Source organism: Simochromis diagramma, unplaced genomic scaffold (assembly GCF_900408965.1).
Source record: "Simochromis diagramma unplaced genomic scaffold, fSimDia1.1 OVJJ01000685.1, whole genome shotgun sequence".
Taxonomy (NCBI): Eukaryota; Metazoa; Chordata; class Actinopteri; order Cichliformes; family Cichlidae; genus Simochromis; species Simochromis diagramma.
Window position 1 is genome coordinate 2,290,380 of NW_024387477.1, and position 13,834 is coordinate 2,304,213.

The 13,834-nt window shown below is 40.0% G+C and overlaps 1 protein-coding gene across 2 annotated transcripts in view; it reads left to right on the plus strand.

Annotated features, from left to right (window-relative positions):
• Nucleotides 1-13,834, plus strand: part of aff2 (AF4/FMR2 family, member 2) — a 197,884-nt gene that overhangs the window by 118,200 nt on the left and 65,850 nt on the right. For both annotated transcript variants that reach the window (XM_040016581.1, XM_040016580.1), the window contains exons 8-9: nt 1,822-1,882; nt 7,704-7,758. In XM_040016581.1, the coding sequence (XP_039872515.1) occupies nt 1,822-1,882; nt 7,704-7,758 (116 nt within the window). The remainder of the gene's footprint in view (nt 1-1,821; nt 1,883-7,703; nt 7,759-13,834) is intronic.

Below are 13,834 nucleotides of genomic sequence, written 5' to 3' on the forward strand. Positions count from 1 at the left end.
AGACTGTGCTGCTCCCAGATCCTCCACAGCAACTGCCAGCAACCTTCAACATCCACTCACAACCGTCTGGGGAATACGGAGGTCCCCTAGCGAGAGGTGGTTGTCAGTTGGCTGCTAACCAACCTGTGGGACCTGGGCAATCGGGCTGTTGTATAACATAAATATGGCTTATTTTAAACTGTGAATCATGTGAGTCCTCTAGTATGATTTAGGAAGAAAAATACAGAGCTGGAAATAAGAATAACAGGCCCCTATAAAGATGTTTATACAATTAGATATCTAAAAACCTGTGTTGGTGGTGGAAGTTGCACAAAGTAATGGATTAAATTGTTGATAAGTCAGCCAGGTGGGCCGGAGTAATTTACATATCTAGATCTGGGGCGATTGTGGCTCAAGAGTTGGGAGTTCGCCTTGTAATTGGAAGGTTGCTGTTTCGAGCCTCGGCTTGGACAGTCTCAGTCGTTGTGTCCTTGGGCAAGAAACTTCACCCGTTGCCTACTGGTAGTGGTCAGAGGGCCCGGTGGCGCCAGTGTCCGGAAGCCTCACCTCTGTCAGTGCGCCCCAGGGTGGCTGTGGCTACAATGTGTGAATGGGTGGATGACTGGATGTGTAAAGCGCTTTGGGGTCCATAGGGACTAGTATAAAGCGTTATACAAATACAGGCCATTTACCATTTTACCATATCTGATCACATTCCAGGCTGATTTGAGATAATGAGACAATAATTAAAACAAGGTGTTAATGCTAACAATCAGATGTGATTATGTAGATAATGCGTCCAAATGCAGATTGCATATCAGAACCAGGTGTAAAAAGCTTTGATTCCTAAGACCTTATGGATATACCGCATATTTACAGATAACACGTCTGGTTAATGGTGATGGTGTTAGAGGTTGAAAAACACCTTAAATACAGTTTTCTATTTCACCGGTGGCCTCTGGGCTCCTGTGTTTGTGTGTGTTCTTCCATTGGTTGAGACACCTCTGAAACCACAAAAGAGGTCATTATGAATCAGTCAGAATAAAGCAACACGCCATACCACTGTCAAAAAGCTCCATAGTTGAGTCTAGCTGGTCATCCATTGCATCCGTTTTTAACATACTATCAAGCAGAGAGGAAAAACTGTTTTGCCACAGGTTGATAAAGTCATACAAAAAGCGATTACTTCAGGTTATTGCTGGAAAAGGTGGAAAAGGTGGTTCTACAAGCTACTGAATCATGGGATGCATTTAGTTATTCACAGTCCTGTGGAAACTTTCCTTTTTCACAGGACTCTATGCTAACTTCACCCAGTACTGCATGTAGTACCTTACAGTATTTCCGACTCCCAGGGTTGATCAGATCATGAAAAGCTTTTCTGAGGTTGTTGCTCTTTGTTAAATCCATCTTGTAGTGTTTTGAGTTATTTGTGCCGTATATAAAGCTCAAGCATTTCCCCACTGGCAGGTTTTTCCTCTCTGTGTAAGAAATGAAGAAATACGACTGACTGGAATATGAAATACAGCAAAAAGGATTTTGTTCACAGACTCCTCTGTATATCCACTTGGAAAATAAATAATCTCCTCGTTTTTGTCAGAGTGTTTCAGTTTGACTTTTATTGCAAAAGGACATTTACTTACTGTTTTTACCCCACAATCCTGTTACCAAAGCAAACAGATACACACTGGAACAGAGTGTCATATTTTCCAATGTGACAGTACTGCTGGTCTACAGTGATGTGAGTTTGGCTTCCTGTCAAACACTAATCAACACACACAGACACAAGTCTTGACACATGCAAAACTGTGATACAGTGATTGAATGTCCTCTGTTGTGTTGCAGAGCGATGTACTGTATCAGCTAACAAGCCTGCTGCTAAACCACCAACTGCACCGCAGAAGTCGTGAGTATATCTCTCTCTTTTTCTCTGACACACACACACACACACAGAAACTGAGAATTTCTGACCTGCTGCTGCTGCTTCTGCTGCGTTTGCCTCAAGGTAAAATTAAACTTGACTCTTGGATGAAATTCACTGGTGGTAGGAGGAGAAAAAAAAGATTGTGTGGATCAGAGCGGGAAAGTGCAGCTACATTAATTTAACGTGAGCCAGGAGCATATTGCAACATCTCTGGCTGCAACCCACTCCACGCATCACTCACAGAGCTGTACGGCAGGATGAGAGTGGAAAGGCACAAATCTCGACTCGTAAGGCCGCGTTATGACCCCGGTTTGCACTGCACGTTTGCTCGCGACAAGCTTAACGAGTCAAAAACGCAAGAGCAAGTGAGAAAGGAAGGATAAAACTGAGTGTCATTACGCTAGCTAGCCAGCTTAGCTCCTGCAGTGGTAACTTAACCCAACTTACCCTGATCTGGATTTGAGGCGGTTCATATTTTAACAGTGTCAGTAAGATCAAACTGCTGCGTCTCTCAGCTCATCTCAAGCCAAGCGCTAACCTCTGGGCATGAAACATCAAGCTAACGTAAAGTGTAAAAAACGTCAGTTTCTCCAAACACCCCTTAGGCTCTCCAGAGGCAAATCAATCCCCAACTTCACAGATGAAACTGACATGTTTACAGCCTGGTACAAAAAAATCACTTTTTAACCTTGAAAGTGAATTTCCTCATTTCATGACAACTATATACGGGGTGACTTTTTCCCCTTTTATGACTGACGCTTTGAAAGGCTTGAAAGGTGCCCCAGATGGCAAAAACTGCAGTTCCACTAGGTGCTGCTTGAGGTTGGCTCCAGATAAGTCCCCACAGACTCCCATGTTAAAATGTCCAACATATTTACAGCTGGGTACAAAGATGGTTTTGACTTCTATGGAGAGTTTTTCCCCTGTCATATCAGCTGTGATTATATGATTTTTTTTTTAATAACTCATCCACTTGCTAGCACCTGCTCATCTGTTGCTTTGAGTCATTAAGCTGGACCTCTCTGCTGTGTTACTGGCTATTCCATGTCTGAAATTGTGTCAAGAAATTGGTGGAGAAGCTTGTTGCAAATAGCAGCGGTTTCCCTAACTCAAACTGAAAAGTGACACATAAGAAAGTCTGAAAACTGTGGAACCAGATAGGAGTCAGAAGTCATGTGACTTGTATACCAACTACCACCTTACCTGCCTCTCCATCCTCTCCATTGTTCTTTCAATCATGGAAAACGACACTAACTGGCAACCTAGTAACCTAAAATGTGAGAATAAGGGGTGGTCAGTAAATGAGTCAGCAATACATCTGCTAAATATACTTAGACTTTATCCTGAAAGTTGTTTCTTAACTAATTAAACAAGTTAAAATTAAACTCCTTCTATATATGTATCCATCTCTTCTCTTTTGCTTATTCATATCAGGGTTTCATAATTCTTTAAAATAGCTTGCATGTAATGTTTATCAGCAGCCACAAACTGTTTAATTACACAGAAATTTCTTTTTAAATAAGTCTTTATTATATACAGTATAATGCTGTAACAATGTAGCAAGCTGCTTTTTGCAGAACAAAGAACAAAGCTGTGGAATGTTTGTAGTTTTTTCAACACTTTTTACTGCAGTACACTTTAAATAAAGTTGTCTAACACTTAAAAATAATCACAGACACAGTTGAACGCCAGCTACGCTAACTTTAGCCATTTTGCCAAATACATTTTGAGCTAAGCTAGCTAGCTAAGCTAGCTAGCTAATTAGTTAGCGAGAGCTAATGAAAGCTTGTCATTTCAGCTTTACAAAGCCAGAGACATTAGAAAGGATAAACAAACCACTTGAAAAATCCCAAATAGGAGGAGGAACTCTGTAGTGCCAAAGATGATAATACTATGACCCATATTTTTTCTGTCCTATTCCCTAAAAATCTAATCTCTGCGGTGCTACTGTAACACCGGGAAAAACAGTGTTTGAAGACTGAGCCACAAATAAAATTATTGCAACAGTGTGCTCGCTGTCTCGTAGCCTTTGAAATAGTGGCTTTGAAGTCAGGGACCAGGTCTGCGACCGTGCTGACCTGTTGCTGTCTTTAATGGTTGCTGTCCTGCACACGCTAGTCTCCTTGTTAAAGATATTTCAGTATCTAAGGAAGAGGATTTTGATCTGCTGTCACACCATATCATATAAAGTAGTACAACTCTCGTGTTACTACATCTAATGAGAGTTTTTAAGTGTCAAGTGTGATGCATTATTTATACACTTTATTAAAAACCTCATTTAAGGGTTAGAGAGTATTTGGTGAGGATGGCGTCAAAAAGCACTCTCCTAAAAAAGACTTGATGGGTAGGAGATGATGCAAAAATCCTGCAACTTAAGAAAAAGTCAAGGCAGTCTTGTAAGTTAGCGGTAATTCAGCTGGATGGTTTGATTAAAGTCCCAGGTCAAAATGTAAGTTCTCATTTCCTTCACTTTAGATATGCAGTTAAATAGTTAATTATATCTCCATTAGGATGAAGTCTGTGGGAGCTGCAGTGCTTTCTGTGCCGTTTTATGCTAAGCTTTCAAAGCTGATAAGCCCTTTCCTGTTGATTACTCATGTATACCCCACAGTGCAATTTTTTCCCCAATCTTGTATTCAAACATAAATGCTGCTTTGTTTATTAGGGTGAAATAATTGTTATTGGTTAAAAAGAATGCCTAGTTTACTGCTGCCATTAGGCCATTCTCTGTTTTCACTGTGATGCTCAACAGGCGTAAAATGTTCTCGATAATGAATAGGCCTACCTCGTCTTATTCAACAGTAAATGAGCTGTTTAGGCTAATTGCTATATTCTTTGCTGAATGTTTACTATGTCTGGCTTTACAGAAAACTCATCCAGCTGTAATCCTTCTCCAGGCTCAGTACCTTAATGCCCAATAAGAAAAACACAGTGAATTCTGCTGTTTCATCATAGTCGATAGAGCAGTGAGTAAGAAGTTTTGTGACACTGTGATCCAATCACATGATATTCATTTAGGCAAATGCATGAAAAAGCCTCCTTTAGTGAACCAGTTTTTGAGCTTTGCTGGCTCAGAAACACAGATAACACCTTGGTTAGTGTCTGTGAAGGTTCTCAGTCATCCAGGTCATTGTAGTCAAAGGAGCTTTCAAAGAAAAGCGTCTGGACTTCTTTAAGTTGCTTGAAGACGTTTCACCTCTCATCCGAGAAGCTTCTTCAGTTCTAAGGTCAAATGGCGGAGAGTCCCAGATTTAAACCCACTGGGAGTTTCCCCCTTAAGAGGGACAAAGGACCCCCTGATCTCTCACCCGAAACCCTGGCTGATTGGGACCCACACCCGTTTTCACACCTTGGCTGATGTGATTAGAGGACCATCAGGGGGTCCTTTGTCCCTCTTTGGGGGGAAACTCCCACTGGGTTTAAATCTGGGAGTCTCCGCCATTTGACCTTAGAACTGAAGAGGCTTCTTGGATGAGAGGTGAAACGTCTTCAAGCAACTTAAAGAAGTCCAGACACTTTTCTTTGAAAGCTCCTTTGACCACCTTGGTTAGGGTGCATTTGTCAACAAAAAGCGCTTTGTATAAAATAAAATATAATGCTAAAAAACACTTAAAGACTTTTTACTGCAGTACACTTTAAGTAAAGTTGTCTGACACTTAAAAAATAAGTCACAGACACAGTTGAACCCCACTTATGCTAACTTTAGCCATTTTGCCAAATACATTTTGAGCTAAGCTAGCTAGCTAGTTAGCGAGAGCTAATGAAAGCTTGTCATTTCAGCTTTATAAAGCCAGAGACATTAGAAAGGATAAACAAACCACTTGAAGAATCCCAAATAGGAGGAGGAACTCTGAAATGCCAAATATGCCAGTTAAATAAGTTTACAAAAATCATTACCAGTTTCCTTACAGGTAGAACATAAACCCCTACATTATCATTGGAAAAGTGCTACCTTTGGTGTCCAGCAATCATTAACCATAAAACTGGGGTCCAGGTGATGGTATTACTACGCAGGTAAAGTCTAAAATAGCAGCCTGCCAAAACTTTCCTCAACATTTGTTTTTAAAATGCAGTTATTAATAATAATAAGAAGAAATACTTTATCGCAGTCAAAACATGAAAAACAAGATTAAAAACATATCTAATATCAATATCAGAAAACAAAATAGTTCAGAAAGATAAAAGATTATACCAAAGAAGAAACTCGATCAGATAGAAAATGCAAAAAAGTGAATTCATAAATCTAAACCTGATACAGGAAGTAGCTTAAAGCTAAAATGAAGCAGGTGTTGTTGCATTACGTGGTAGAGATTTTTTTTCTACCATGTACAGTAAGTAATCCCGGTGTTAATCATTCACAGCTAATGTTTTGCTTAAAAGACAACAAACTATGACCCAAATTAGTTTACAGTTTCAGTGATCAGCTGTATAAACCTCGGATTTTGAATCTCAGGGACCTCGACCTCCAGGTCAGAGGTCAAGTTTTCTGAAAGTCTTGCGAATGTGATGAAGAAGACGTAAACTTAGCTTAGCGTGGCTTTGATTGTGGCTCCTCCTCGAGTGATGGAGCTCTGGTAGCGCTGAACTTTTACCAATAAAAGGACTCAATTTTATAAAGGCAATTAAGAGCATCTGCACCTAGTAGAAATGTGATGTTCTGCTTTCTAAGCTCTGCATGTCATGGATGCTTTAGTCCATAACTCATTTATATCTGAGTGCGTCTGTCCTCCTTATTCTCTCTTGTGCATTTTATTCATTTCCCTGCCATGCTTCCCTTCCTCGCTCTCTCTCCCTCTCTCTCTATTCAGCCTACATCTCCCTCTCTTTCAGTCGCTGCCACCACCACTCTCTCCCCTTCACTTCCCCATCATTATCATCTCCATCTCACTCACTATCTCTCTCTCTCCATCTGTCCCTTCTTATGAAATAAAATATGAATCCATTATTCATTCATTCAAACATATCTATCATCGCCATGTGCAGTGCCGTGCCCCTTATCTGCAAAGCTTTTTCTTATTGTGCTTCGGTTATTCACGACTCATACAGCCCCATCTGAAAACACCACAACACTGGGGAGTATTTTTTAGCGGTGCAAGCACTGACAAGAGTGGTTCGTGAGGCAGTAAAAATCCCTTTAGGGGATTCTCCTGTCATAACAATAGCAGTGCAAGCTTAAAATAACAGTAGTTTGTGTGGAGGGTTTATATAAAGCAATAAAACATGGGAACTTGCCAATCCACAGCACATAAATACTGAATAATTTGTGTGGTAAGGAGCAGGTGATGCTGTGAGGGAGGTCATGTTATCGACTGCGCCTTATATATCTCTTTCATTGGAGCTGTATTGTTAGCAGTTGATCTCTCACACGGGGAGAGCAAAGCAAACACGAGAATAGGAGAAACGGGGCAGCAACCAGGTTCTTTTTCCAATTAGAAACCTCTTTAAAAAATCAGCGTGCAATCGTGATGAAGGGCCCGTGTCTGCCGAGCACCTCCTCTTTTGTTTCCAAGAAATTCTTGGCCGTAGGTCAGCAGTTGTCAGACAGAAAGTTTCCAGGTGAAAAAACAATCCCTGAGCTCTAAAAGCTGAACATCTGGTAGGTTTTTAGCTGTGAATGTCCGCTTCCTCATTCCCCAACATGAACCACCAGCTTGCTGCTTTTTTTTGCCGTGTAATTAATCCGTTGACCAAAAAAAAAGGCTCTTGAAAGGGAATCGCAGATCACAACTTGCCATAATCGAACTAATGCAAGCAGACAGGAGGTCACGGCCGCAATAACACGTGTCTCTGTGTCTCTGTGCAGAATGTTGGAGGATGACCTGAAGATCAGCAGCGACGAGGAAGAGGCCGAACAACAGGTGAGCTCCCTCTGCTGTCCGTCCTCTTATTCAGCTGCTGCATATGATCCCTCGCTCTGGCTTCTCCTCGATCTGTCCTTCAGCGTTTCATCTACTAGCATAGCACCCAGTAAATTCAGCTGTGGTTGTGTCACATTTGTTAATTCATTCATCTGGGAGTTGTCAGTGTTTCTGAAAGTATAATTCGTCCTCATTTTTCCTTCCATTTGTCACTTAATGTCTTGTATTACAGTAGCTTAAAAGATCGATACTTAGAAACTTGCATCAGCTTTGACTGTGGATTCCATATGAAGGATACTGAGCCCCCAAAGTGCCCACATACTCGAAGACTTACTTTAAGTAATAGGATCACATGTAAATCTTCCTATGAGTTACATGAGTACACTGTAAAATGTTAGATTTAATGGAATTGACTGGTTTGCATTCAGTTTATATCAAGCGCTTTTCTTTAACGATTCATTATATGGATAAATGAACCTTTGATTTTATATATTGCAGTTGCATTTTCCTCAAAATGATTGCTTCCTGTTTATGAAGCATTAAATAAAAATCAGAAGGAGTAACACTGTTTATAGGTGCTGGATGTCAGTGCCGTGCCCAAAGTTATTTTGTTCTTCATGAATGACACGGCAAAGTCGGGTCATGTCATCTGGACCAAGACACAGGACACGGAGGGAGACAAAACACAAGTTTAAACAAAGCACGAGCCGTTTATTGTAGCTGATTAGCATGAATACAAAAAAAAAGCAAAAGGAGAAGCGGGGCGAAAACTAAACTAAAACCTAAACTGGAAAAAAACTAAACTATGATGACTGTGACAAAAACATGAATATGACTAAGAGCAGGAAACTATGAGAATAAACACGAACACGAAACTTGAGCACGACCTGAACAGAATCACGAATGACCTGAAACTTGACATGAAGGGAAGAAAACAGACGACTTGACAAAGACTGAATGGACCACACAGACTAAATACACACAGGAGGTGATCAGGGAAAGTGGAAAGACCTGGGGACACAGCTGACACAAATCAACATAATGACACCGCAGGGGAAGTAAAACAAGAGACACCTGACTCTTCAAAATAAAACAGGAAACACTGAGAGACGCAGACATGACAACTCAGGCTTGACAGCATGAAACACGCAGACAAGAAACACACGACAACTAACACAGAAGGCCTGAGTGGAAACGTAACCCAAACTTAACATTATCTCATGAGCAGAGATGGGCAGTAACGTTTTACAATTAACTGTAATCTGATTACTTTTTTCAAGTAACAATTAATGTTATGGATTACTATTGCAAAATAAGTTAGATTACTGTTACTTTCCTGTAAGCACGCTACGTTACTAAACCGTGATTTTGTTCGTGAGAGCGTCTCATGATAATGACGTTCGAGTGTGCGACGTCCGTGGCAGCAACAGACGTGTGCAGATCAACAATGGATAATATGGAGTGCAGGAGAGAGTACGACCATGCAGCATTAAAAATGTGGACGGACTTATAGTACTTTACGGTTTATTGCGTAAAAAGTGATAAAAACATTAGTGTCCGCCGTACACAAACTTCTTTCTACAGTGAAAAATGTAACTTCAAATCTTATATGCTGGAATATGCAGAAAATAGGTTTAAATGTTAAAGAAATGTCAAAGACTGTTGCATATAATTCAATTTTTACATGATGCAATGTGCATAACATTAAAAATTTTTAAACTAATTAAACAATTTTAAAAAGAGAATTTTCCCTTTGATTCAATTTTATATGATGGATTATGCATAAAAAATAGAATTGGTCTGTTGGTTTATTACATATTCAGGTTGTGTATCATGTTTTTGAAAAATAACTAAGAAACTATGTAACTAATTACTTTTCAAAATAAGTAATCAGTAATGTAACAGGATTACTTTGTTGGAGAAGTAATCAGTTATAAGTAACTAATTACTTTTTCAAGTATCTTGAACAACACTGCTCATGACTATTACAAAATAACTTAACTCTACCCTTTCTTATGGAGAACACGTGATTTTAACATAATATTAACATAAGAAATCAACAATACACGAAACGCTGGGTCACAGATCTGACAGGCCAGGCTCAGGGACGAGGCGCTAAGGAAGACTAAATCTGATTGTAAGCTGCCCCCTCACTGTGATGTCACAAACAGCTGGAAATCAAAGTACAACAAAGCTGGCTACAGGTTTATACTGAAGTCATGCAGGGTGCAGGGGGAACGACTCAGGTTTTACAGTATAAATACTGGCTGACATTTACACTTTAGAAGAGTCAGTTGTTATTATTACATAATAACTGTAAGTTTAACCTGACATTTATCTCACACTACACATCAAGACTAACATTGTGCAACTTCATGCTGAAGAAAATGTGCAATATGATCAAAAGCTTCAGGAAAACTAATACATGTAATTTCTGGTGAGATTGTTTATTTTTTCCTATTAAAATGCAATAAACCAAACACAGACATGCAGGAAAGTGAGATGTTCCAGTAGCAGACATGGAGAAAAGAAAGTGAAAGCTCCTCCCGTACTTTATTTATTGACTTTATTGAGTGACTAATTACTGGCGATCTTTTGGTTTTTACTTTAAGTTTTGTAATGAATCATTTAGATGCTAATTTAATTCGTCATTCTGTAATAGCTTTTTAAATTGTTCAATTTATTAAGTGTTTGTAATTAAATACAGTAGGTCAGTTAGTGTTCTGGTGGCTCTGCATGCTAATTCTGGGGCTAAAAAACACCAAGCGTAGTCATTAAAGGTCAGAATGTCAGTATTGGTGGTAGCTTCTCCATCACTGGTCTGATGTTTACAAACCTTGGAGCGGTGATGTGTCCTGTTGTGGGGTGTATCAGCATTTTTTATCCACTATTCGCTGACTAAAGAGGTCGGCTTTGTCACTCTGGGAAACTTTGCATATTTGCGTGCAGTCGTCCTGCTCTTCCTGGCTTGTTTTTCAGTATGGAAATTGGCACGGTGGCCCTTTCTCCTCTAATCACTGTCATCACGCGCTAATGATGCCAGAGATGAGTTCAAAGCAGTCAGTGGGGGTCGTGCTGCTGCCCCCTCCCCACTGTGCACACAGATATCAGCGCTCATCAAAGAGTCTGTGAGATGTTTTCTGTTAATGAAGATACCGATTCCTCTCATCCCATTTTAACTGGCCTTCTGATTGTATAATAACCATGATGGTAGATATTATAATTATAAATGATGGCAGGTCATTTATAATGGTTTAAGTTTGTGTAATGTGTGCATTCAGGATTGCAGTGAGTGGCAGTATAATTAGAAAAATACTGAACAACTATGGCTTGTTTGGAAAGGTTTCCAGGAGAAAACGTCTTCTCTCTAAAAGAAAAAGAAATGGAATCGCAGCTTAGGTCTGCACACAAACTGTAAGACGTATGGAACAATGTCCTTTGGACAGACAAGACAGAAGTGGAGATGTTTGGCCATCTACGACAGTACAAACACCCCGTCGAGCACGGTGCTGGAGGGGTGATGATTTGGTCTTGTTTTGCAGCCACAGGACCTGGGCACCTTGTAATCATCATATTCTGGAGTCAAATGTGAGGTCGTCTGTCTGACAGTGATCCCAAACACAGCAACAAATCTACAATGATTCAGTCAAAGTCCAGAACTCAACCAAAATATTATAGCGAGACTATAAATAAGATATCCATGAACGATTGTCTGCAAACCTCAGAGTACTGTGAAAAACTTCCTTTTTCATATGATTGTATACATTTGATTGCTTGCATCGTTTGCACTGAGTTTGTATGCATATATTTATCCAATCGAATGAGATTTGGAACAACTAGCGAGTCCTACTTGTCATATAAGCCACCTTCAGCCAAAGCTGAAAAATGAAGCCAAGGTAGAAGCGCCAAAAACTGCCGTTCTGGTTGGCCACTCAGTCTCCATATGCACAGCTTTATCCATATAAAGAAATAAAGCCTGCTACAAAAACAGTTTGTTCTATAGCTGATTTCCTCCTTCATATTCTCATTCCTTTCTATATTCTTATGGGTTAAAATAAGATGTGTGGCCACTTTGACTGTGCTGACACAGGCGGCTCTACCCAGTCACTGTCTGCTAATTCTAATGAATGTGGCATCAGTCACACTGAGGCCTTAACTTACGGTGTCCTGAACCAATAAGTGACATCAGCATTTTGTCTTGTTGAACTAGATTCAATTATTTATTTTATCATCAATCTACACGTAAGACACCATCATTTAATTAATTTCTGAGAAATAACTAAGAAACACCATCTTTGAAAAAGTTTTCCGGTCCTTTAACATGACATTTGGTCTTTGTCAGCTGTTCTTGAGGTACTTCAATGACTTCACGTAAATGTGCCAAAATGACTGGATATAGCAGTCATAGCTGATAGTGTGTCAGAGTGAATAACAAGCCTTGGGAGTCATGAGCGAATTGACTTTAGACCTGCGAGAGAGAATTGTGTAAAGGCATGGATCTGGGGAAAATTGCAAGTATGTTTCTGCAGCGCTGAAAGTATGATGTTTGAAACAGAAGTTGTTTGGAACTATCAGCAGTTCCCTCGGTTTGAGGTACTAAAGGTACTAAAGAACCTCCTAGAAGCTCCTGACAGGACGTGGAGGTGGGAGAACATTATAGAAGGTCACAGACAGTCGTATAGAAGATTCCCAAAAGGCTCAAGAATTTCAATTAAATTAAATTAAATGTTATTTATATAGCGCCAAATAAAAGAAAATAAAGATTTCAAGATGCTTTGTAAGGCATAGACTCTACAACTGTACAGAGAAAACCCCAACAGTCAGTGGGAAGGAAAAACTCCCTTTTAACAGGATGAAACCTCCAGCCAGAGCCAGGGTCATGGAGGGGCGGGGCCATCTGCCGTGACCAGCCGGGGGTGATGGGAGGGAGACAGGATAAAAGAAACACCAGAAGAAATCTCAGATAACAAGAAGCGAAGATTTGAGGCTGGCGTTGCTGCTAAAGGTGATTTAACGAAGTGTCTGAATACCTTTACGTTAAAACTGGATTTTTCCATCTTTCTGTATTTAAGAAAAAATGAAAACCTGTTTTACTCAGAATTAATTGAACCATTTGAAGATGAAGCCAAGCGGCCAACACCTTGACAGGGGCTGGAAACATCCTCTATGGATTTTATTTATGCAGCAAAGTTTCAAACACAAATGGTTTTCCTCCAATCTCCCATTTGTGGCTGACATATTGTCAAGTCCCAGCAGAATTAAAAAGAGCGAGGGGAAAGGCAGCAGTGTATGAGGGACTTTTTGTTGTATTGTTTGTGTGCAGGTAACAAAAACTACAGGCTTCATTTGTCTGTGCAAATTTTATTTTTATGTGTGTTAGCAAAAGAGATATTTGACATTTTGATATAAAAACACAAAATATATGCAGTGTATGCAAAAAGGACACAGGATTAAGTCTAATTCGACTGTTTTCACCATACATTCAGTCGCTCTCTTTCTCTCTCACGCTCTGTATTTTTTATTTTGTTGTCAGCCTGTGTGCAAGACAGACACTGGGATTGATTTAGATAAACAGAGAGGGAGGTGCGAAAGAATGAAAGGAACTGAATAAGTTAGAGGGAGAGAGACCAAACAGAGTGAAAACAACACAGACAGGAGGAAAAGACGGAGAAAGAGGGAAAGAAAACCAGATGACAGCGAGGCTGAGATGTATTTGGTGGCATTTTTCCGTGCATGCTCTTAACAGGCTTATGGCAAATGAGTGCACGGTGTATTATCAAGCTCTCTTAGCCTGGAGTAAAACACAACATGCACACATTCATAACTGACACACACACATATATGCTTGCATGTACTACACATTTGCGCACATATACATAGGGAGATGCACATACAGTGTACTCATGCAGACGTTGCCTCACAAGCATTTACACCAGCAAACACATAAATATAAACACATGCTGACAGAGTGTGTGTGTGTAAGAGAGACACACACACAGATGCACAGTGTCATTAGTATGCCGTGGCACAACACTGTGAGGGCAGCAGAGGAGTATGATGAATATGTTTTTGGCAC